Source organism: Rhinatrema bivittatum, chromosome 15 (assembly GCF_901001135.1).
Source record: "Rhinatrema bivittatum chromosome 15, aRhiBiv1.1, whole genome shotgun sequence".
NCBI classification, from domain to species: Eukaryota; Metazoa; Chordata; class Amphibia; order Gymnophiona; family Rhinatrematidae; genus Rhinatrema; species Rhinatrema bivittatum.
This window is the reverse complement of record NC_042629.1, coordinates 24,522,793-24,548,246: the sequence shown is the minus strand read 5'-3', so window position 1 is coordinate 24,548,246 and position 25,454 is coordinate 24,522,793. Positions and strand designations below refer to the sequence as shown.

At 48.1% G+C, this 25,454-nt stretch overlaps 1 protein-coding gene across 1 annotated transcript in view; it reads left to right on the top strand.

Moving 5' to 3' along the window:
* Window positions 1–671: 671 nt before the first annotated feature.
* C15H21orf91 (chromosome 15 C21orf91 homolog) overlaps window positions 672–25,454 on the top strand; it is a 46,239-nt gene continuing 21,456 nt past the window's right edge. The window contains 6 exon segments of the mRNA XM_029578731.1: window positions 672–862; window positions 2,717–2,850; window positions 16,710–17,222; window positions 23,845–23,907; window positions 25,250–25,345; window positions 25,348–25,454. Coding sequence (XP_029434591.1) covers window positions 840–862; window positions 2,717–2,850; window positions 16,710–17,222; window positions 23,845–23,907; window positions 25,250–25,345; window positions 25,348–25,454 — 936 coding nt within the window. The 5' untranslated portion in view covers window positions 672–839.

The window sequence follows — 25,454 nt, the reverse complement described above, 5'->3', positions numbered from 1 at the left end:
CAACTTAATCCATCTTTGACCAGTATTAATGCTGGTGAGTTTCAGCCCCAGGCCGGATTGCTTCATACATTTTCCAAACCATTTGTTTCTGTTTTGGTTCTAATTGACTTCTGTTTCAGACAGAGGCTGGATCAAGTTGTTTTTTTAATACTAGTAGTGCGGGTCCTAAAACTCCCTTTTTGTCCCTGTAGCCAATAGAAGCGGCTGTGACGTGCTCCCCCAGGGGTCGCACCAGGCCTCACGGGCGCCCGGGAATTCCCAGTGCCGGTGACGGAAGGGGGCAGCATGTGTACTTTCCAGAGGAACGTACCAATTAGGGAGGGGGGGAGGGCATGTCTGCTGCTAAGCACGCGCCGAAGACCGAGACGGAGTGGGCGTTCTAACGTGTGAGAAATGTTAAGAGGAGCGGCCAGGTTACCGCGCCCTGCCCACAATAGTAGGCAGACTCCGCTTAGCTACATCAATGCTGCCCTTCCCCTTCTTCTCCCCCCCCAACGAAGACGGTTCGCCTTACACTCACGGTGACGTAAACCGCAGCAACTGGGTGCTACCATTCCGGAAATAGGGGAGGACTATGGAAGACATTAAGAGAATTAGACGCAGAATAGCGCACAGTTGGACGCTGTTTTATTTATTTTCTTTTTTAGCATCCTTAGCGTTGGAACGTCTAAATAAAGGAAAGGTGATGCGGAAGGGACTGGCGCTCCTTCGTGACCGGAAACTCATCTTCCTCATCTGTTGCCGTGTGTGCTGTGGGACGGTCTGCGAGGAGGAGGGGCCGGGGAGGTCCCCGGCTCCGGAGCGGCAGCGCGCGGGAGCGCAGAGCGAGAGCACGGAGCATGGAGGAGCGGCGGCCGCCTGGGTACGTTCCCTCCCCTCTCCCCGTGTGCTGGTGGGGCGGAGGGTGCCCGGTCTCAGAGGAATAAGAATAATGGCCGTAGCGGTAGATCTGGCTCCAGGCCCGGGAGTGGGGATGGCTCCGAGGTGCCGGATGCGGTCCTCTGGGTGACGAAAGATTAAGGAAAGTAGAGCTTTCAGATCGATATCTTGTGGGTTTACTGCTGCAGACGGGAGGTTATAAAAGAAACCGGAGTAAGCACTCGGCGCACAATCAGCCTGTGAAACCAGTTGGCGGAGGATGTGAATTGGGGTTTGGACAAGTTCCTGAAGGAAAAGTCCATAAAGGGTTACCAGCCAGGTAGAGGTGGGGAAAGCCAACGCTTATTCTCTGGGAGGGAACAGATCTGATCTTTGGGACCTGTTGGGGGCCTTCCCGGGGCTGCAGCTTGACCCCTGTCGGGGGCAGGATGGACCTTGGTTCGGATCCAGCTTTGACAGCTTGCTCTGGGTGCTCTCTGACAGCCACGTGCTAGGTCAGGGATGTAAGAAGCCGCACTTTCACCGGCCAGATTGCTTGCAAATGTTTTGTGTTGATAGTGCTTCAGTTTGCTGGTGTTTGTACGCATAGCGAATTGTTGTGAAATAAATCTTTGTGTTGTGTCTGTTGTCTAGACATAACACAAAGCTTCCCCGGTGGCTGTCGTTTGAAGTGCTCAGTTTGTTTATAAAAGCTTGTTTCTCCAGGGTACAGTGATTGAACCTGAGCCTTTATATACAAAGTTTGACAAAAGGAAAAACAAAATGATTCGTCCTTGGATCTTTTCAGATGTATGACAGATTGCTTTGAGGGTGGGGGTCATTTCTGAGGTCTTGCTGAGGTCCTGAGCAGTTTGATTTGGCCTTGCCCAATACAGCCTTTCTGTCTGGTGCTGAAGGCCGGGCGTGAGGCAGCTTGCCTTTGCTTTATACACACCTGCCTTGATGCTGTGATAGTGTTAGGGTGCTACCATGTTGTAGCAAACCTATGTTCTGACTTGCCACTTGTAATATTGGCCGGGATTTGGCACAGCTAAGAGAACGAGCAGAGTGAAAGGGATAGGAGGTGACAGCTCAGATTTCTGTCCTTTCACACCTGGTTTTCTCTAGAGCAGGTGTAATACTTCTAGTATACTGAAATATCTCACGATCTTGAACAGAGGCTTAGCTTTTTGGAGACATGTATTCATTTCTGTAGATAGAACCATTACTGGTTTTTGCTTTGTTTATGTTCTTTTTTTATGTTAAAATCACATTGACAGGTGTTACTTTTGCAGAATTATCTATAGCTTTGTCCTGATTTCCCCCGAGTATAATTTTATGGCTATGCTATAGCTGACCAGTCTTATTTAGTGAAAAAAAAAATCAATTCTTGTACAATGTGAACATTAAGCAATATTTTATAGAATGATAAACTGTTTCAAATTTTACTCAATGCTTTATAAGCTGTAAAGTTTCATGTGAATGACAGCTTGTCCTTAAATATGGTGACCCGGGGGGGGGGGGGGGTAAGTCATTTGTCATTAAGTCTGTCAGATGTTTCCATAAATACCAGGAAGCGACAGGTTGCCTCTTGAAGTCAGTGTCTTTCAAATCAAGATCTTACATTCTCTGCAGCCTTCTTCAGGAATCTCTTACTGCTTTAGGAAATGTAAAGAGCAGGGAATACACATCCCAGAGTGGTTTGCATTTTCCAACAGGATTAATGAAATTAAATGAAGTTGAGTTTGCAAATCCGTATCACATGCTTGCCCCATGGACGTTATTGCCCTCCAGTAATGTTTCCAGCCCATTGAAATTGTTTTATTTTGCGTCTTTTCTGGTTCTCTTCTCTTTTTAGGGGCACTATGATTGAAGAAGAGCAGTTTGTTAACATTGACTTGAATGACGATGATGTCTGCAGCATTTGTAAACTGGGCACAGACGTAGAAACTCTCTCATTCTGCCACATCTGTTTTGAGCTCAGTATTGAGGGTAAGACTGCATTTGTCATTCGCTGGTGATGGTGACCGTTGGAGTAAATGTTATTGTACAAGGGAGGCCTGATCTGTGCAGAATTAGGTTATTGTGGCTTTTTAGAGATGCTCTTTCCTGCGTGTATAGGATTTAGGTGCTGCGCATACTCTGAAGACGGGGGGGATGGGGACCCTTTAATTTAAAACTAATTTCTCCTTGTCAGATCGATACTGTAAAGTGCGGCTGGAGATTCCCCGTCTGTAACTCGCTGTGGGCGCACAATTCGGACGCGTAAGGCGATCCTGCGATACAGTCTCCAGTTTCACGCGTCCTTAGCGCTTCTTGAAACCGACCCGTAACCCCTTCCGCCCGCGGCATGTATATCAGATGTAAACGATCGAATTAGTTATTCCCTCCCATACAGTGACGCGCGCCCCGACTATCGCTATTTTACCCTGCTGTTTTGCCCCGCGTTTAACCTGCTAAATTACCGCCTACCCCTACCCCTGCATTACAGGCAGGGGCAATGGTAGACGGCAAAATTTCCCTCAAATCATTGCACTACACATGCGATTCCTTAAATTAACTTAAAACAATAATGCTAGATCCATATATACAAACATTTGCAGCGAGCCCCGCTTTTGGTAAAGTTGTTATATATAAATATATATATATATATATATGTTTATCCAGGCGGCGGCGGGAGGCGGCGGGCGGGTGGGCGCGTGTTTATCCAGGCGGCGGCGGGAGGCGGCGGCGGGAGGGCGTGCGTTCATCCAGGCGGAGGGAGCCGGCGGCGAAAGCGGCCTCCAGCAGCCCCCGCCGGCAGTGAATGAATGCGCGCCTGTGTACGCCCGTGCAATTTCGGTGCTCAAGGCGTGACGTCACGACGCTTGACGTCATGGCATGTGACTGCCTTGAGCGCCGAAATTGCACGGGCGTACACAGGCGCGCATTCATTCACTGCCGGCGGGGGCTGCTGGAGGCTGCTTTCACCGCCGGCTTCCTCTGCCTGGATGAACGCATGCCCTCCCGCCGCCGCCTCCCGCCGCCGCCGCCTGGATAAACGCGCGCCCACCCGCCCGCCGCCTCCCGCCGCTGCCTGGATAAACACGCGTGGAGATGGGGGATTCGGAAAGTGACATCTAGGTATTTATATATATATATATATATAACAATTTTTGTTTTGGTTGTTTTAGTTTTGATGGTTTCCCCCCTCCCGCCTTGCTTCGGGAGGGGGGAAACCATTCACTTCCTGGTACCTGTCATTTCAAATGTCATTTGAAATGACAGGTACCAGCGCACCCAGGATACTGTATAGGAGCTGTATTAAGCGCCTATACAGTAAAATGGGTTGCACGGGCATAACGCTTCGCAGACGCGGCTTGCATTTGCAAGCAATTTAAATAGAGTATCGAGCGGTATATGAAGAGAACTGTGCGTGCGGGGAACGAGGGTGCGCCCGGCACTGCCGCACTCTTTCTAACGCGGCCTTACTGTATCGACTTATGTGTTGGGACTTTTTCTCCAGTTGCCTTGGCACCCAGCTGTTCTCTTACCTGACTCCCCCTTCCCTGGACCTGCCAGGAGGCTTCTAGGAGACGTGTTCCTCCAAGGACACTGCAGAGGGGTTAGAGCACTGCCAGGGAGGATCGATTTGCTCATGGGGACAGAACGACTCCTCATGTAAAACCCCTTCTCCTGAGGTTGTATCCTGCAATACTCTATCACTGGATGCCAGCAAGGAGCTCCTAGGTCAATGTTATGTTGAAACAAATGCTCTGGGGCACTTTGCTGAATTACAACTACTCTGGATTGGGTTTCTTTTTAGCCAATTTGTAGAAGTTCTTAGACATGCCAGGCACTTAGGGGTACTAAAGTTTGACAGTTGCAGTAAGTTGCATTTTTATTCTGTGTATGTATTATCACCTCAGTAGATTTCAGGGAGAACATTTTGCTGATATGAATTACAAGTGTACTTCTCTGTCTGTCATATTATGTATGCTCAGCCTTTTGTGGTAGCGGCAGGGGATCCCAGTTACAGGAATACTGCGGTCTGGATGCCCCCATAAATTACACTGGTTTATGGTTTGGGCATGGGAGCATTCTCCCATGCTTATAAGTGTTGATTTACTCACCTGTCCCAGGAGGCAAGCAAATATTTTAGTGGCATGTCTGCGTGATGTAAATCTACCATAGACAATCAATCACCTAAGAGAAACGGCCCTAGATTTTGTCCCATGTACTGTGAGATCGTGTCACAAATGTAGTTTCTGTAGGTCATGTTTTTGCCCCTCACCTTTCGTTTTTCCGCTGTTCACGATGCAGAAGATGTGTTTGATATTTTTATTTTAGGGAGTGAGCAGTTGGGAGGGGAAGGGGGTCCAGAAGAATAACTCACTTGCAGCTGCTTATGTTCACATCTGCTTTCCTTCCAATGTCCAAGAAGAGAGGGGCTCTGTGTCCGTGAGTGCAAATCACCGTCATCATATATAATATACTTTGCCCACCAGGTGGTGTCCATCTGTCTGGCAGTTGGTAGGGTGCACATGTGCTCCTCAGCGTCCGTAAGGAGCTTGCAACGTCGGTGCAGAGCTCAGAGTGTTTGCACATAGTTCCTTATTATGCATGTGTGCACATAAATTGCAAGTTACGAGCATACACTCTGCCGCAAGGCCAGTGGACACAGGGACTGGTGGGCTGCGTGTGTGCATGCTCCACCCGCTGCTGAAGAGCCCACACACATAGCGGATACGAGGGCTGTCAGCAGGGCCCTAGGGAACCAGAGAGTTATTTATTTATTTATAGCTTTTCTATACCGACCTTCGTTTGCACATCACATCAGTTTACAGTGAAACAAGTGGAAAAATGAAGACATAAAAAGCACAAGATAAGAAATTACATCTCAAAAAACTTTCAGACTGCTCAAACATTTCAGGGCAGCTGAGTTACAGTAAAGTCATAGAAAGTAGGCTGAAGCTTCAAGGTAGGCAGTGATACAGAAAGAGATAACGGCAAGTTGTGAGCGCGGTTGAAGCAATGGAGATTGCCTGGGTGAAAGGGCCACGGCAACAGACAGAGGCAGGCAGATGGGGAGGAGGGGGAAACAGCAAGCTTGCTCAGATGGGGGGAGGAGGGATGAAAGCGCTGGGGTCAGGCTAGGAGTAGGGGGATGGGAGGAGGGGATGGAATGTTTGCCGCATATCAGTGAACGTCTTATGCTCGCTTTGTATGTTTTCTAGTTCGATGCACTTCTAGTTGGAAACATTTCTCTTCTCGACTTAACCTTTCATGTGGCTTGTAAAAAGCATCCAAGGATGGTTTCATGTGCCTGTCGGTAGAGTGAGTTTGGCTCTTCATAGCCTGGTATTGTCATAGAACTTTTAACAACCTGCCCAGAGAATGCCTGTATCCTTTCACTTATCCATTTACATTGCTAAACTTAAAAAAGGGTTGAAACGCGTGAGCAGTGGTGCCCATTGTCCAGGCTTCATCCTTAGCTTCTGTCCATTCATGCATCTTTCAGATCCATGCATAATTTACTTATCTTAAAAATGTATCTAAAATGGAAGTGCAGCTTCTATAGACAATTACAAGTTAAACTAGAAACCGGGCAGTGCACTTTTGTCGGAAGAATATAAGAAACGCCATGTAAGATCCATGGAGCTCAGCATCCGGTCACAAATACCCAGGAGAGCTGGCTCCTGTTCCTCGCTCCCCAGGAGAGCAAAGAGCTGCCTTTCCACTGTATTTCACAGTCACGGCGGAGCACCTTTGGAAGTTCTTGTGTCCATCCCAAAATGTTGACCTGTCTTTCCTACGAGGTTCAGCCATTGTTTTGTTAAGAGCAGTGGACAAGGCAACGCCTCAGTTCCTTACAGAACCTTCCGCATTCTGTCCTAAAGTCTGTGAACCTCAAAGCTGCTGCTTCACTTTACTGGTGGTGCTTTAAGACCAGCAAGCCGCCCTTTTACCACGCTACCTGTGTTGCAGTCCTTATCGCTCATAATCTTTTATTTGTTGTATTTTCTAATCTTCCGTTTCCTGAGTGTCTTTCTTGTCGATATCTGCTGGTGAACTAGTGATTAGTATTCAGCGCTTGCAAAGCATGGTAGCCACTTTGCTGGTTTGGACTGTTTAAAAATGAATAATAATAAGAGGCAGATCTTCTCCTCTTGTGGTCAGTGACAAAGCCTGAGCTTGCCCAGTATCCCGGGGGTTAACGCTCTGCTGCCAGGGGTTGGGGCAGCCCCCGCACTGTGGAAGTGGCTTTGGAAGGACCTGCATCTTGTTGTATTCATGGAAGAGGGTGGGGATGTGTTTAAGCTGAGGCTCTTAGAATACATATGGAGGACAAAATATTTAAAAAAAAACATACCGGAGGATAGCTCCCTAGTTAAAACTGGAAACTAAGTCTTCTGTGCATCCAGCTCTGTGGATAGGGTAATGGCACATGGTTGAGTACAGATGGTGGTACATGGTAGATTTTTACTTTTGCAAATCTCTACTTTATCTTGAGATACCAGAAGCATAGTTTGCAAAGAGATCAGGCAAGTACAGTAAGAATTGGTGCTTCCTAGTGGGAACACAGGTCTGTCTGTCAGACAGGCTGTACATTTGATGGTGCAGAGATGCGGGTGTGCATATAACTGGGTCTGTTTTGCAGGCTGCTTGCTCCTCGTGTTGATGGGGTTGGCTTGGCGGCTGGATGTGTGGCTAAGAGCTATGCTGGTGGTGGAGGCTGATTGGATTGTTGTAGGACATCGGAGAAGTGTTGGATGCCCACCAAACAAGAGATCTTATACGATCAGAAGGATGGAACAGAACAACAACAAAAGCTGCCTGAGTTGAGGAGTGGTGGGCATTCCCTATGTATGTATGGTGGCAGCTGGGATATTTGAGGAGTGGTGGGCATTCCCTATGTATGTATGGTGGCAGCTGGGATATTTGAGGAGTGGTGGCCATTCCCTATGTATGTATGGTGGGCAGCTGGGATATTTGAGGAGTGGTGGGCATTCCCTATGTATGTATGGTGGGCAGCTGGGATATTTGAGGAGTGGTGGGCATTCTCTATGTATGTATGGTGGGCAGCTGGGATATTTGAGGAGTGGTGGGCATTCTCTATGTATGTATGGTGGGCAGCTGGGATATTTGAGGAGTGGTGGGCATTCTCTATGTATGTATGGTGGGCAGCTGGGATATTTGAGGAGTGGTGGGCATTCTCTATGTATGTATGGTGGGCAGCTGGGAGGAGTGGTGGGCATTCTCTATGTATGTATGGTGGCAGCTGGGAGGAGTGGTGGGCATTCTCTATGTATGTATGGTGGCAGCTGGGAGGAGTGGTGGGCATTCTCTATGTATGTATGGTGGCAGCTGGGAGGAGTGGTGGGCATTCTCTATGCCAAGCTGTATGGTGGGCAGCTGGGATATTTATATTTTTTGGCAGTGAGAGGAATGACTGGGCAGGGTGGATGGGCTTGTAGGCTGCCTTTCTATCTGTTAGCTGAATTATAATATTTAAAGCAAAGCTTGGATGAACTGGAGCTCTGTGCAGTGTGGCATGTTGCAGGCGCGTGACCGTCAGCCTCCTCTTCTCCTGTCATCGGAACACAAGGTCCCTTGTTTCCAGTTCTCCACTTGGGTGACTGGAGAGTTCTGCCTATAACAGTTTAGCAAGTGTTGAACATTTTTCTTTTAAACCTCTTGTTTGACAGGCACTGTCTTGTGAAAGGTTAAATCGCTCTTTCTGTGTGATCAGGTACAATCAGCACAGCGTGCATGGGTATAAATATGACAGTAAGTGCCGTTCTCTGCACTGGACTTCAAAGAAACTCATTTCCTGTGTTTGGTAGAGATTGATGGTGCTGCCGCTGCAAAACATTTTTAACCAGAAGAAGTCATCTGACCTTAACAGCTGCGCTCTACAGAACCGCAGCAGGGAGGGCGGGTGACTAGCAATGCTACGACTCTGGGTTTCCCCTTTGTCTTGTAAAATGTGCCAAAACATATTGAAAATTCTCAAAAAGGTTAGAGGAATACAACTTGCCTTGCCCTTCCTTAAACTGCACATTATTTGTAGAGTTCGTGGTGGGGTGAGTTGATGTCAGGTTTTGCAGTGTGTTTCCAACCACTTGTATCCTGATTCGGCCACGCAGGTACCTCTGGGGTGGAATCAAAGTAGCTGCCGTTGGTGCTCCTACATCCGTAAGGGCGGGAGGTGGTGGCAGAGGATTTGAATCAAAGAATCACAGGATGGTGGGAAAGCACAAACTGCTGGACTTCCCGGGCCGTGTTAATCTGGTGTTTCCAGAACACTTTTTATAACCCCCAAATGTTGTGATTTTCAGGCGAAATAATCTGGTTCTTAGCCTGTCCATGCAAGTAACTAAATTCCTATGCGTGGAATTTGTGTGGGGACCGTACGGATTAGAGTTGAGAGCCTTTGCCTCGAGTCGTGTTTACAGCTTTTGTGCGTCATGGGAAGATGAGATGCCAGGGAAGTGCTTGCAATGCCCGTAGGGTACCTGCACAGAGCCCCTTTGTTTTAAGTGCCAGGTAGACTGAGCTCCGTCATGTTACTAACGGATTTTCAGCATTTGGTGAGCACCTTAGCTGGGTGTTCTCCCAGGGCTGTGGGATATATCCCTTCTCCGAGCAGATATATCCCACAGACTTAAGGAACTGAGGGAATGTCACTCTGTGGAAATCGGACAAGCTTTACTTCTCTTTCTTGTTCACAGTTGTCTTTTGGGGATGACAGAAAGCTTCTGCACGCTTGCTTCACTCATAATGGATTTTCCTTCACCTCCGTTAAATTAGTGGCTCACAGTATTTTGCAGTGAAGTGTTTCACATCCTTTGCTGCACAGTGTAATATTTTTATTAACGTTTGCCTTCTGTAACTAGATGGGAGCGTGCATACGTAGTAACATACAGGCCGATGCAATACCGTGCGCCTGCGGTTGGATGCGCATTTTGGACACGTGTCCATAATCCCTGATGCAATAAGGGGATCAGCCCATCCAAAACGCGAGTTCAAAGCAGGGCATAGCTAATAGCGCTCATCACATGTAAATGCCATATTGATGAGGCTATTAGCTAATACTCTCTTACACAAAAATATATGTGCGCCCGACATGCACATTTTTACCCTCAAGAATTAACACCAGGCCCCAGAGCTAGTGTTAAATCTTGAGGCTTTTCTGTGGTTCCTCTGAGTTAATATCATGCAATACTTAGGAAGCAACATGAAGAAAAAAGTCTTGACGGCGGTCAGGTTACGAGCGTCCTTCTCCCAAACCCATGGCTGTGCACGCATTAGGAAAGCAGACGCACGTAAAATTGAGCATCCGTTTTCCTAACCCACACACAGCCACGTCTCTTGGGCGCCCTATGCCACGGACGTGCTAGGGGGCGCACAACTTAGCCCTCATTTTTAGCGCGGCAGCTCATTTGCCTGTTGCATTGAGCGCCCAAGAAAGGTGAATGTGCACACGGTAAAAAGAAATGGCTGCCCAGTCTGGACGCACTTTATTGCCTCGGCCTGATAGTAATGATGGCAGAAAAAGACTAAATGGTCCATCCGGTCTGCCCAGCAAGTTTCTTATGGTAGTAATTGCCGCTTCTTGCAGGTTAGCCCCAAGGTTACCCCCAGGTTACCCTCAAGCCCCAAGGTATTAATATTTACAATCAAAACCAAGCAACTGTCAATGCCCTAAGGAAATGACTACTAGCGACATGTTTAGATGGTGAGCATCCTCAGGAGTCCTGTGCTTTATCCTTAATCTCTCGCAGCGGTATCCCGGACTGGCTGTCGTCTGAATCCAGTTCCCCTCCCCGCCTCCCGCTGCTGAAGCGGAGAGCACTGTCGCAGTTGTGTCAAAATGATGAAAGCTAATTAAGAGTAGCAATCCGCATGCGTTCAGTTAATGGCGGTGGCTGCCGTTCCATGCAGCCTTGGGAAGGGATGGAGAGGTTGGGAGGTGAACGCAATGTGTCCTGGACGTTTGTGCAGCTCTGTAGGCAGCGCAGGGGTTTCAGTTCGGGAGAACGTGGCAGCATTCCCTGTTGGTGCTGGCAGTCGGAGTGCAGGTAGGATTGGAAAGCAGGAGGTCTGAAGGGATGGCTGTTCCGGGTGCGACCGCCGGCACAGGATTGGGAGTTCTTGGTACTCCTCAGTCTGCAGAAAGCACATCCCAGTGCAGCACATAAACTGAGCAGCTCTCTGTGTGTATGCGTGATTGCATTCATCTATAAAGTATGCAGCTCGGGTACATTTGCTTGCATTTTTTTTTCCTCTTGCTGAGAAGCTCTTGGATTGTTCTTTAAACTGTTTTTAGTTCCATCTAATTTTTTTTTTTTTCAAGATGCACTTTGTTCTTGCAAGTTAATAAAATAGTATTTGGAGGAGTGGGATGGGGTTGAGTTAGAAGAAATGCTTTGATGGTGGAAACCTAGAAGAATGGAGCAGCTTCTCGTGGCCTTCGCCCAGAGTCCACGAGCTGTTTGGCCTTCCTTTCGGCGCCTGGGAGTCCCTGGGCCCTGCCGACGGGCTGGAGATCAGGAATGCCCTTCACCGGGCCAAGTTTCGGGCTCCCGTTAGCACTGGGTGAAGACATTTTTCTTCCTCAGTGGGTGAACATGCGGGAATGTAGTATTCATCTCGCTCATCCCTAAGTGCGGCTCTTGTATTTCCTTCCTGACTGTAGAATCACAGGTCAGCAGAGTTTGTAACAGTACTCGCTTACTTCTACCTATTGGGCAGCTTCTTGGGGGGGGGGGGGGGGATGGTTTTTTTATGTCCATGTCGGTGGAAGACGAGGTTTATTCGAGAGTAGGAGTTGCCCGGTGGATGGAACAGTGAAACGGAGAAACCATGGTTCACTTCACCCCTCCCCCCACTGACCCTTCTTGTGACCTTGGGCAAGTCACTTTATCTGCCCTCTGCTTGGGTACTCGCTTAGATTTTAAGCTCTTTGAGGCTGGGGACTTATTGTACCTGAATGCTAATAATGCCGTAAACTGCCTTGAGCATTATTTGTCAAGGTGAGCGATTAAAATCCAACAAAGAATGAGAATCTTAACCTGGTTGTAGTCTCCTCACCCTGCCCGGTGGCTTTCTGTTCCAGGTCGCCTCGGTCTCACATCAGTTTCTTGCTTTTGAAAGCCATCAGCGCGTCAGCCTTCCCTGTGTTTGTGTCTTCCATGAATCACTGTTACTTAACACATCACGCCGGACGGTGTTCAGGAAGGTGCAGAAACGTGATGGGAAGTTGAAAGGTTCAGAGCTTCGGATGTGTAACTCGGCAGCTCTGCTCCCTTTTAGCAAGAGGCTTATTAATGCCAATATCGCTTAGTGGTTGCTGTGCCAAAATATTCCCAGAACTTCTGCTATGCTAGTTAATGCAGTACATTTACATGGGGGATGTTTTGGTTTATCAAGTTTATAAAAGATAAAAAAAGAAAAACAAACGCAAAAGTTGTAGAAGCTTAGCTTCCCCTCTTTCTAAAGTGGGGTAGATCCAGGAACAATGTATTTTGTTCACCAAGAGGGTGATGGATGCCTGGGATGCCCTCCCAATGACAAGGACAGTGGCAGAATTTTTAAAAAGCATGGGATAAACAAGAGAATCCCCAGTGGTAATGAAGGCACTGGCCATTACCCCAGTGGTAATGAAGGCACTGGCCATTACCCCAGTGGTAATGAAGGCACTGGCCATTACCCCAGTGGTAATGAAGGCACTGGCCATTACCCCAGTGGTAATGAAGGCACTGGCCATTACCCCAGTGGTAATGAAGGCACTGGCCAGCCTTCCCTGAGCCAGGGTTGCAGCCCAGGGTAGCGGTGATTATGGCTGCCCTGCGTTGTGCCTCCTGGATGGCATGGGGAAACCTGCATGAAGCGGCAGCTGCAACCCTCAAGGGGACAGAGCAGGTTTGGGGGTTGGGTTCCATGTGGGAATTTGATTTATTCTGGGTAGATGTGCGTGAAATCGCTGCTGGGCAGCCTAGATGGGCTGGGTCTGCTCTTCATCTGAGGCCAGAGGTAGCGTTGAAGGGGCTGCGTTGGTCTGTTCCTCCCAGCATCCAGCCTTTCATTTGAGGCGGCAGTTCTGTTGCCATTTGGAAGCACAACCCAGACCACCCCATGCCCCGCTGCTGCCGGCACTCCGCACGACCTGGGATGTGCTTTGTTTGGACGACGTTTCCTGCTCTGCTCTGCCTTTGTGCCCCTCCCTGAGCGCCCTGGGACTCTTTCTCCATGTAAGCACAGGGGAAAATTGCTGTTGAGCTGGATAACAATTTGGGGTCCGAGATCGCCGTCTATGTTCAGGAGCCTGTGGGCCTATCCCCCAGCAAGAATGAGGATGTGTAGTGCCACAGCTAAGAAGAAATGGTAGCAGTAATAGGGAATAGTGAGAGCAGGAAAGTACAGGTATCATTCCGGGATGACATATCTTTATTCCATATTCAGACTCTGTGGTCTCCAAAGCTCATGATAACTGCCTGCAAAGAAGCCAGTATTCAGACTATTAATTTGGGGAAGTGCTTGCATCTGACTTATTGTGGCAGAGTGACTCTCAGACTGTAGGGCACAAGGTTTACAAATCTGTAATATCGCTGCTGCTTCTGAGAGAGATGGTGGGCTTCGCCCAGAGGGGGCAGCGTGGAAGGCGAGTCCTAACAAGCTGCTCGTTCCTTGGGCAAATGAATGCTCTTCAGTTGGTGAGTGTGCTTCATGGCAGAGCTCATGGCAGTGATTGAGTTAGATCTTATGACGAGGCCTTGAGAAATGGACAGTGGGGTTTGTCTGTCAGCAAGAACTCTCTTAACGCCTTCCACATAGACCTTATCACTTTAATTCCTCTCCTCAGTCGTCCCTTTGCCAGTTCCTGGTCTAAGGAGACTGACTAAGGTAGGTAAAAGTTGTGAGCATGCATGTTCTTGTTGCAACTTGCATGCACTGTATGCTGACAGCAAGTTGGTTTTTTTTTTTTTTTATCAGCTGGGACACTTAGTTTTTCCTGCCACACCACAAGAACCTGTTTTAAAACTAATCCTGTTGATAATGACGTTATTGCAGAGCAAGCTGTGGATCAGCGTGAGGTAGGGCTGGATTAATGCCATCTCCTGCAGGAGCACAAGAAGGAGCTTTGCCCAAGTGGGGATGACGCTGATGCAGCAGGGGAGCCTCCAGGTATCTCAGATGGCTTCCCACTTGTCTCTTTTTGGAAACAGTCCGTAGAACACAGACTAATGGGCTATGTATTTCCTTGGGATGCAGTCTCTGAATTTGTCGACCATAACCTTCAGTAAATCCTGCACAAAAGGATGCTGCCAGAAAGAATGTCGTGGACTGCCTGCTGCAGTGCAACCCGTCAGGCCCCTCGCTACGTGAATTTCCTTGTGGGTGTGGCCATCCATGCAATTTTTATAGTTATAGTATTTTGACAACTCAGTTCTAAGCTACTAGTCCACCTGCCATTGCGAACATCTGAGGTAGTCTTCACTAGATGCAGAAATGAGCTTTGTCTTGCTGATTTCACAGTGCCTAGCAGAATATTTGGCTGTTGAGGTGATGCTAAGGTATTCTGCTGTCTACTACAAAGGTACACAACCCTGCCCCTTAAAGGCTGCAAACTAGCTTGGTTTTCAGACTCTCCACCTTATTTGCTTACATATGATCCTGATCACCAGGTTAACTTGCATAGCTGGATGAGCTGAAGAAAATCAGACCTGTTTGTGGACCCTGGAGGCCAAAGGTCACGCACTTCTGGTTGAATGATGAAACCGTTGGAGAAGTTGACCATAAGCAGTTTTCGGCTCCTGTCATGGTTTGCTTCCATTTACAGCTTGTCACTTGTTCTTTCATCCGTGAACATACGTTGAGAAACCCCTACGCTTCCTGGCTCTCTGGGCAGAATTACTGGGGCGGCACCGTGGTGTTAAAATAACTACTCCAAGCAAACAGGCCTTTGCTAAATTCCAGTTCCTTACTGGGCTCTGAAAACTGAGAAGATAAACAAACTGCTGATCATAATACAGTCCTTTCTCTTCCATGTGTTTGCCCAAGGGAGGGACAGGCACTGCTTGGTTGTGAGTCTTGTCCTGCGTTGCATTGCGTTGTGCTGCAAGCTAGTCTCCTCCACAGGGAGGGGTGAAGGCAGAATGCTATATACCAGGGGTGGCCAACTCTGCCTCTCAAGAGCCAGAAACAGGCCAGGTTTTCAGGATATGAATATGCATGAGATAGATGTGCATGCACTCCTTCCATTGTAGGCAAATTGGTCTCATGCATACTCATTAGGGATATCCTGAAAACCAAGCCCGTTTGTGGCTATTGAGGACTGGAGTTGGCCACCCCTGCTCCCTACCATCCTATTTACATTGCGCTGTAAAAATACTGTTCTCGCAACGCTTTGTTGCATCTGCCTAATGTGTTTCTTTCTTTTCTGGTGGTGCAGTGGCCCAGGCTGTGAGAGAAAGAGAACAGTAGTGGAAAGACATGAAGTTGGCATTTTCTCTTGTGCTGTGTGAGATAATTATGCAGATCTGCTGAAATGCCGATTCGAGATAACAGCTCGATATTATCTCTCTGTGCTGCTGCGAGCTTCCTTGTTAGTTTAACTCAAGATAAAATGCCAAGAAACGGGGGGGGGGGGGGGGGGGGGGGGGGGAGCTGTGCGTGCATTTGCAGATGGATAGATTGGGTTACACCCATCCTCGCTTCTGGTTGTATGCGTCTCTCAGACCAGTTTTAAAGATTGTAGTTTAGCTTTTATTTCATCTGTAATCACTCAAGGCAGAGGACAAGGTCAAATAACACAGCGCGCAAAATAATAAACCATGATTCAAATAATAAAATTAGACAAAAAATACATTAGGAGTTCTAGTAAGATAATAAGAATGTAAAACTGGGGAAGCTGAGACGGCAAGACAGCGCGTCAGGATGAGGCAGTAAGGGATTATGTAAGCAGTGAGGTCTGCATTCAGGCTGACATCCGTGTGACAGCCCCATGAGCAGCTTTTCATGGCATTTCTTGTAATGATATCTGCTCACGTCTCTTATGTGGCTACTTTTTTTTTCCCTTTGATTCTCTGCTAGGATTTATTTGGTGTCTATTCACTAGCAGCTATTGCCATAAGGAGAAAATTGGGAAAACCCCCTTCCCCCCACAGTCTTGCATGCTAGGTTTGTCCTGAAATACGTAAATGGTTTGTTAGACTAAGTTGATTTACTCGTGAGGGGGTTTGGGGGGATCTGGCGTAGTCTCCGACTTCCAGCTCAGTCAGAACTGGGGCTGACCTGTGGCACCCTGAACTTTCATGTACAACCACCAAAGGATTTGTTTTCCCCCTCCTTCTGACTCCTTGCAGTGATGGTTCTCTGCCAGGGCAGTGCACCAAAGGGGGGCTTCTTCCAGAGCCTGTAATCGAGGAGGCACTGGGGTCTGATTTGTCCGGGATTCTCTCCCTCAGGGAGGAGGGGGAGGGGGGTTGTGAATGCTACCTCCGCAGCATCATCCAGCGATCTGCCCCGGAAGTGAACCCGAGTCCTTCTGCGAGGCAGCGCACAGCCCTCTGTGGTCCCACCAGGCCGGCCCACAGCATGGCTCTTAATCCCTCACTGGCGCTAGAAAGTGCACATTGACTGTGGCGAGGTCTCTCACTCCATGCGGGATTAGCTTGACTTGCTGTGGTAGAAATGGAAACTGGTTCGGAGGTGCTCAGTTGGATTTGTGAACTGCTTCGGGACAAACTTCTGTTTGAGGGAGGTGCTATACAAGTATAGCATAAAAGGCAATTTAAGAGTTGTTTTTAAGTTCTATAGAGATGTCTTTAAAAATATATATATATATTTTTTCTCTCTAATTGCAGGTATGCCAAGGTCCAGTCTTCGGCACACGAGGTCCCTGAGAGGACACAGAGACTGCTTTGAGAAGTACCATTTGATAGCGAAGCAGCAATGCCCACAGTCAAAACTCTCCAAAAGTACCTACGAAGGCGTCAAAACCCTTCTCAGCAAGAAAATGAACTGGCTTGTGCAGTATGCGCAAAACAAGGACCTGTACGCCGACCCCGACGGCTCAAAAACACCCCAGCACCAGCTCTGCAAATTCAGGCACCCCACGGCCAGCTTCGGCTCCCAGGTCCCGCGGTATTCTGCCACGTGGGTCGCCGGGAGCAGTGGAGACGCGGCAGACGGCTCCCAGGGCATCCTGCCGGAAAGGGGCTCCACGGGCTTCCAGTTGGGCGTGCTGCAGGAAGCGGGCGCCGCGTACCGGCCCGGGTTGTGGTCCAGCCCCAACCAAACACAGGCGACGGCTGCGGGGGCTCCCAGTCCCAAGACCAGTGTTGAAAGGACGCCACCCCGTCACAGCGCAGAGCAGCGTAAGTGTGCCTTGGGGAGGGAGGTTTCTCCGCCAGCATGGGGGATAAAGGTTACGCACGTGGCAGTCTGAGGCGTGAAATTTGTCACCGAGCTCGGCTTGCATGGGAAGCCTTCCCTTACTGCCCTGGCTGTGGGGATAGGGTTCATGAACTGGAATCCAAGCGTCTGCCATGAGCTGGTTTATGAGAAAGCGTCTTCCCTATATGCACACAGTGACATCTGCATTCAGCCTCGTCACTTTGCAGTACTAGCTAGCGCCCTGCGTGGAAAACAAATTCCCACTTTTACGGTGTCTTTGAAATTGTTGAAGACGCGCCTGTGCGTGGTCCCAGCCGGTGTCTGGTGGTTCTGTGCTCCGTGTTAGATGGCACTAGAGACCAATCAAAGAGACCCATCCTTGTGTGTCCTGTTGATCTGCCATTTGCTTCTATTATGTGTTGCATGAGGTCCTGAGGTTGGTTGCAGAGAGCAGTGTGATGGAGCTTCTTGGATTGTTGTGCTGAAATCGCTGCAGATTACTGCCTGCCAGCTGCATAACACCCCTCTCCCCCCCCTTGCAGAATGACTCCATCTGTGTCCTGCTTATCTTGCTTAGCAGCCCTGGCAGATGAAAGCAAACAGATAATTTCAGTTTCACAAGCAGTGACTGCATAAATCCAGGGATTTTTTTCCTTCTACAGTGCTTGGCTGGCGAGTAGGACACCTGGTAAAACATTATGTGGGACACTTTAGATAAACAAGATTCTCCTCCTTGTCTGGTTCACGGAAATAGAATAGCGGTGGCTAGAAGGTGGGAGCTCATGTATTTTATCATAGAACTATTTATAGGCCGTGCTATCCCTTTTTCTAGGTGGCTAACATACCGTTCTGTGTAATCATAGGCCCTTCTGGGTCCTTTTCCCTCCAAGATAATATTTGGGACATCTTATCCTAAGTTGGGTCTGTCTGTTAATTCTTGCACTACCCAGCCATGGAATCTTGAATTGGCCGAAGCTTTTCCACCATAACTTCCCTGGATCTAAGAGTGCTCCCATATTTGAAGGTGAATCATGGTTTATATCTCTCACCCACACCTACACATGCACTGGCATCCGATTAATGCCATGCGAATGTGCCTGTGCATGTGTGTAATTTACATTTGTGGTATCATGCTCAGCATGACTCAGTTGGATCAGTTAGCTCTGACACTCCTCCAAATAGTGACTGCTTCTAGGAAAGTAGCCGACAAACATTTGAAAGTAGTGATCTAAAGCTGAACGATACCTTTTTTTTTAAGGATGCCAAGTGTTTAAAGGAAAAGGCTGGTTCCTGATGCAGGCACACTGGTAGTTCTGAGAGCCTGCATGTTTAATGAGTATTAGCTTCTTAAGATTATCGTCTGTCTTCTTGTAAATAATTTTGTAACTGATGTAGGCTGTGTATTGGTTTGTTCCACCAGTAATTTTCAAATATTTCCCAATAAGGGTATTTGTGTTTTTATCACTTTGGAAAGTTATTTGTATAAAGCAGATATGCAGGCATTATGGGGTATGGGGAGTGTGGGCGAGGAAGAGAAGGATATTAAAATGGACAAGGTTTTATGGTTTAAAAAAAAAATATTGATGAGCATGATAAACTAGTTTCATTTGTCCTTGATTAACTGCAAAATCATTCACCACATCTGTGTGACTTCCATAAAACATTTAGTCAATCCACAAAAGGAATAGGAAAAGGAGCCACACTCACCACACAATCAGTACAGAAATCGGAGTGGGAAGTATGTAAAGGTCCATACACAGTCCCATGGGGGATCATTTTATCTATATTGTGCTGGATTTATTGGAATTGTGGAGTTGTCACTAAAATAAAGACATAAATGTCTTCTGAACTGTGTGTGGACCTTTACTTGCATAAAACAATTAGTAAAATTTACAGAGGTTAAATATAAAATAACTAGGCCTAAAATGGAAGCTAAAAGTATGCATATACAAATATTTACAAAATATAAATCAAATAATCGACCAAAATTATCACTCTCTAGGGGAAAGTGTTTTGCTTTTTTTTTGTAACTGATGTCCATTGAGGGGGTCAGGAAACAGTTTTTTAACTAGGACAAGCAGGATAGTAGTCCTCACAATTGGGTGTCATCATCAGATAGAGCCCAATACAGAAAACTTATGTCAGAGTTTCTAGAACTTTGACTAGCACACTGAGCATGCCCTGCATGTACTATACCAGGCGTTCCACACGAGGTCCCTCTTCAGTCTTTTTTTTCCACGGAGCTGGAGCTCGTGATTTGATTGAGCTCAAAACTTGACTTTTTGTGTTTTGGAAAACATTTGTTTTTTGTGTTTTTTTTGTGATTTTTTTTCTCTTTGATCCCTCACTGGGCCCCTCTTGGTGCCTTCCCATAGTGTCCCCAGTCAGGGTTTTTTGGAATCTCGGTAACTTTCCTTTCACAGTCGACTCCCCCAGTGGTAGCAGTGCCTCGGTGCCCACCGGCCATTGTTCGACTTTCGAACCTTTTGTTTCTCCTCATCGTGGGCTACGTCCATTTTTGCCGATGCCCCCAGTGCCCCGAGGACCATGTCTATCATTGCTCCCTCATGAGGTATGCATCCTCTGCCTGCGGGCATCGCATGACATCCGGTATTGTCGCTTGTGTGCCCAGATGACCTCGAAGGGACGTTGGCTTCGACTCGACAAGATGAATCAGCTCTTTTGGTCGAGGAATTCATGCCGTTGAAGAGAGAGATCTTATCGTAGATAGGGTGTGGGCTACTGTGGCCCAACTCCAGGACCATCATGAAACCCTCCAGCAACTCACTACCAGTATTCCGGACCCATCCTCGTCTTCCAGGAGGCCGTCGAGACCGGGCCCAAGGAAGTCTTTCTTTCACCAAAGAAAGTACTATCCTTTGTCTCCTCACTTCCGTCAACACCATCAGAGCTTCCGCGGCCACCCCAGCAGCAGAGAGCTCCCAAGCCCCAGCCGGCTCTTCAGTCAGACCCGGGGATGAGGTTTTGACTGGGCTGCAGGGAGCGTAAGCCAGTCACCCATACCCAGGACAATGGACCTCTGGTCGGGGGAAGGCTGCAGTTCTTTATGAACCAGTGGCTCAATGTAACCTCGGACCAGTGGGTTCTGTCAGTTGTCCATCAAGGGTACCAACTGAATCTATTGGATGTCCCACCAAATTGCCCTCCATGCCCATATTGGGGGCCGGTGGCACATCAGGAGCTACTTTCAATGGAGCTCTCCTCCCTCTTAACAGCCAGAGCAGTCGAGCCTGTACCACCAGGGCAAAGAGGGCAGGGATTCTATCCCAGGTACTTCCTGATTCCAAAGCGAACAGGAAGACTCTGTCCCATCGTAGAACTAAGAGCCTTGAACAAGTTTCTAAAAAAAAAAGAAAAGTTCAAGATGGTTTCCCTGGGCACCTTGATCCTCATTTTGCAAAAAGGGGATTGGTTGTGCTCCCTTAACCTAAAGGACACATGCCTCCACATCGAGATGTTCCCTGGTCACAGGAAGTATCTCCAATTCATGGTGCGGAAAACAGCAGTACCAGTACCAGATGTTGCCATTCAGACTCGCATCCGCTCCATGGGTCTTCACAAAATGCCTGGCTGTGGTGGCAGCACACCTCTGCAGTCTGGGTCTGCATGTCTTCCTGTATCTGGATGATTGGCTCGTTAAGAGCACATCTCAGGCAGGGGCTGTCAGATTAATGCGCGTGGAGTCACTAGGGTTCATCCTCAACTACCCAGAGTCCCATCTCAGCCTGTCACCTCAATTGGACTTCATAGGAGCTCTGCTAGACACGGCTCAGGCCAATGCCTTTCTGCCTTGCCAGAGAACCATCGCAGCAGAGGTTCAACAGAGCCAGCAGGTGTCAGCCTGGCACATTTTGAGGCTGTTGTGCCACATGGCAGTTGTGCCACATGGCAGAGCCTAATGGACCCTAGCCAAGCTATGCAGAGCCTCTAGGATTGCATCTGTCACCCTGTCTCTCAGAGACTCATTGTCCTGGTGGCGAGAACTTTCCAATCTGCAACAGGGGATCTCTTATTGGAGTTTCCCCACTCAAATTGTGCTAACCACAGATGCATCTATCCTGGGGTGGGGAGCTCATGTTGATGGGCTTGGCACCCAGGGTCTGTGGTCCGCTCATAAGAATATAAGATATGCCATACTGGGTCAGACCAAAGATCCATCAAGCCCAGTATCCTGTTTACAACAGTGGCCAATCCAAGTCACAAGTACCTGGCAAGTACTCAAACATTAGATAAATCACAAGCCACTATTGCTTATTAATCAGGAACATTCTTGTCAAATCAACTTCCTGGAGCTCAGGGCAATCAGGTATGTGCTATGGGCGTTCAGAGATTGGCTGTCCAACAAAGTTGTCCTGATCCAGACTGCCAACCAAGTAGTCATGTGGTGTGTAAATAAGCAGGGAGCACGGGATCAGGAAGCAGTCCAGATCTGGTTGTGGGCCCTGTCCCACAGGATGATGCCCACGTTCTCTGTACCTGGCCGGGATGGAGAACATGTTAGTGGATAGGCTGAATCAAGCCTTCAGACCCCATGAGTGGTTCCTGAGCAGGGGGTAGCAAATCGGATATTCTGCCTCTGGGGGAGCCAGACGTAGATCTGTTCGGTCCCCCATGCAACAGGAAGGTGCCTCGGTTCTGCTCCCTGTTACAGGTCAGGCAGCAAACCAGCCTCGGACACCCTTGCCCATCACTGGGGCAAGGGTCTTCTGTACACATGTCCTCCAATCCCCTTAGTGGTGAAGACTTTTGAAGCTTTGCAAGGAGAGAGGGACTGTGATCCTCATAGCCCCTTATTTGCCGAGATAGGTCTGGTTTTCACTCCTGCAGAAGTAGACCATCTGGAAACCGATCAGTCTGGGGACTTCCCCAAATCTCATCATGCAAGATCAGGGCAAGCTGCGACATCCCAACCTCCAGGCCTTATCACTTACAGCCTGGATGTTGAGAAGTTAATTCCTGCAGTCGCTTTGATCTTTCAGAGAATGTGTCTTGGTTCCTAGTGGCTTTAGGAAGCCTTCCACTAGAAAGCGTTATGGATTGAAGTGAAGGTGATTTCTGTGTGGTGTGAATTAGAAGGCCCTAGATCTGTTCTCCTGCCCCACACAAAAATTGCTGATTACCTTCTACACCTATTGGAGGCTGGCTTAAAAAAACAACTCCGTTAGAGTTCATCTTAGTGTAGTTGGCACATACCATCACAGTGTAGATGGTATGCCCATCTCTGTACAGCCTATAGTTGTTTGTTTTATGTGGGACCTGCTTCAATTGAAGCCTCCCCTAAGGCCTCCAGCTATGTCTTGGACCTCAACTTGGTGTTAGCTCAGCTGAAGAAAGCTGTTGAGCCGTCTGCGCATCTGTGACCTGAAGTACCTGACCTGGAAGGTCATATTTTTGGTGATGATCACTTTAGCATGCAGGGTCACAACAAGGTGGTCTTGCGTACTGCCTAAGGTGGTGACGGATTTCCATATTAACCAGTTAATCATCCTACCAGTTTTTCTTTCGCAAGCCCCATTCACACCAAGGCAAACGAGCATTTGCACAGTTTGGACTGCAAGTGAGTCTTAGCCTTCTATGTGGAGAGGATAGAAAACTCATAAGTCCACCCAACTTTTTGTTTCTTTTGATAAGAATAGGTTGGGCTTTGCTGTGCCAAACCAGATACTATCCAATTGGCTAGCAGACTGCATTTCCTTCTGTTATGCCAAGGCGGGGGACTACCTCTTGGGGGTTCATTGTCAAGGATCATTCTGTCAGAGCCATGGTAGTTAGCGTCGGTGGCCCACTTGCAAAAAGTTCCCATGGAGGAGATCTGCAAGCTGCAACATGGAGGTTCTCTCCACACATTCACATCCTATTACTGTCTGGATAGGAATGGCTGACTCAACCAGTAGGTTCGGCCAATCTATCCTCTGGAACCTATTTGAGGTGTAGAATCGAACTCTCCCAACCTAGGACTCGTGATTGGGTTCAGGCTGTCTCCATCTAATTACCAACAGAATTATTGTGGCTGTGCCCGTTGGCACCTGGTTAGATTTTCTATTGGTTCCCTTTTTGTGTTTAGGGAGCAGCCTGTAGCTAGGGATTCACCTATAGTGTGAGGACTACCATCCTGCTTATCCTCGGAGAAAGAAAGCAGTTGCTTACTTGTAGCAGGTGTTTTCTCTGAGGACAGCAGGTTGTTAGTCTCACGAAACCTGCCCGCCACCATGTGGAGTTGGATTTCTCTTATTTTTTATTTTTATCGTAAATTCTATGTTACGAGACTGAAGAGGGACCCCGCGTGGAATTGTGGGATTGGACATGCTGGACATGCTCAGTGTGCCTTAGTCAAAGTTCTAGAAGTTTGACATAAGTCTTTCCATCTCGGGCTCCATCTGATAATGTCACTCATGTGTGAGGATCAACATCTTGCTGTCCTCGGAGAACACCTGTTACAGGTAAGCAACTCTGCTTTTCCAGTTGCCACCGACTTGGCCACAGCTGATGCTGAGAAAGCTGCTAAGCAGTCCCGGGAGGAGCGGGGCGTGATGGACCTCTTGCTTGTCTCGCGCTCTCTCAGCGTTTTCTTTTCTATTACAGTGAGGCACATGACGAGGGGAGAGCTTGAGCAGCTGAACGAAGAGCTCCTCCGGCAGATCCAGGGTAAGGAAATGTCTAGACTATGAAAGCTGTCAGGCAGCTGCTTGCTTGTTTTTAGATTTGGGGGAAATCTTTTGTTTTCACACTGTGCTTCACAGAAGAGAGATAGAAAATCATCTAGTAGGGCAAGTGTGAGCAAACATTTTGAGCTGCTGCCCCCCTTCCATTCATGCAATTGGTTGGGGGCCCCCAAGGATGGGTCCTAGATGTATATATACACTCACACCCCACATACAAACACATATACTTACGTGAAGGGTATTCATCAGGCAGCCACACTGCTAACCAGTGGCTCAAAGCTCCCATTTTATTTCTTTCCAAGTTGCTGAAAAAAGTAAGTTCTCGCACATACCCGCACCAGAGAGGGAGTCATCCCATACCAAGACAGACACAGAGAGAAACAGATACCTCATACCCATACAGACACAGTCAGCCCACACCCAGACTGAAAGAGAGCAAAATTGATACCCAGATAGATAAAGACAGACTCAGTTACCCCATACACAGACAACACATTCACCCACACACATAGACACAGATACCCCATGAGTAAGCCAGGCAGAGAGAAACAGACATACCACATCTAGACAGAAAAAACAAAGACAGCCCACCCCCAGACAGAAGACACATAGACATACAGAGAGGCATAGATACAACATACCTAGATGGACAAACACAAGCAGACAGACCCCACCCAGACAAAGAGACACAGGTAGACATAAGAACAGAAGACCTAAGGCTTGCCATACTGGGTCAGACCAAAAGGTCCATCAGTTCAGTATCCTGTTCCAACAGTGGCCAAGCCAGGTCCATAAGCCCTTGCAGAGTCCCATGGGGTAGAGAGATTCCAAGCTGCTAATCCCAAGAATAAGTGGATTCTGCAACTCTACCTTAATAATTGTTAATGGACTTTTCCTCCAGGAACTTGTCCAACCCTTTTTAAACACATCTATACTAATAGCTTTCATCACATCCTCTGGCAATGAATTCCAGAGCTTACTATGTGTTGAGAAAAAAGTCATTTTCTCTTATTAGTTTAAATGAATTACCCAGTAACTTCATTCTGTCCCTGTTCTGTACTTTTCTAAAGAGCAAACAACTGAGTAATGTTTGTTCATTGTCCTCATGATTTTATAGACCTCTATCATAACTCCCCTCAGCCGTCTCTTCTCCAAGCGGAAGAGTCCTAACCTGTAAATCTGAAAGCTGAGCTTGAGAAGGCGCCGTAGCCAATGGCCACCGTACTGGTTGACGCTGTTAGATACTAGCACCATGCACAGAGCTGTCTGGAGCTTAGATGCCTCCCGGATAAATGCTGATCTTTCTCTCTTTTTTTTGTTCTCAGAAGTGTTTGAGGAACTGACACGTGTGGTGCAGGAGAAGGACTCGCTGGCCTCGGAGCGCCACGTGCGCAACGTGGCCATTGAACAGCTGCTGAAGACTCTTCCAAGCTGCCATGCCTGCAGGTGGGGCGAGCTGGGGCGAAGGCCCAGCATCACCATCGACCACTGACTGTGACTCGTGTCGACGCTCCACGTCCTCGGCCACCA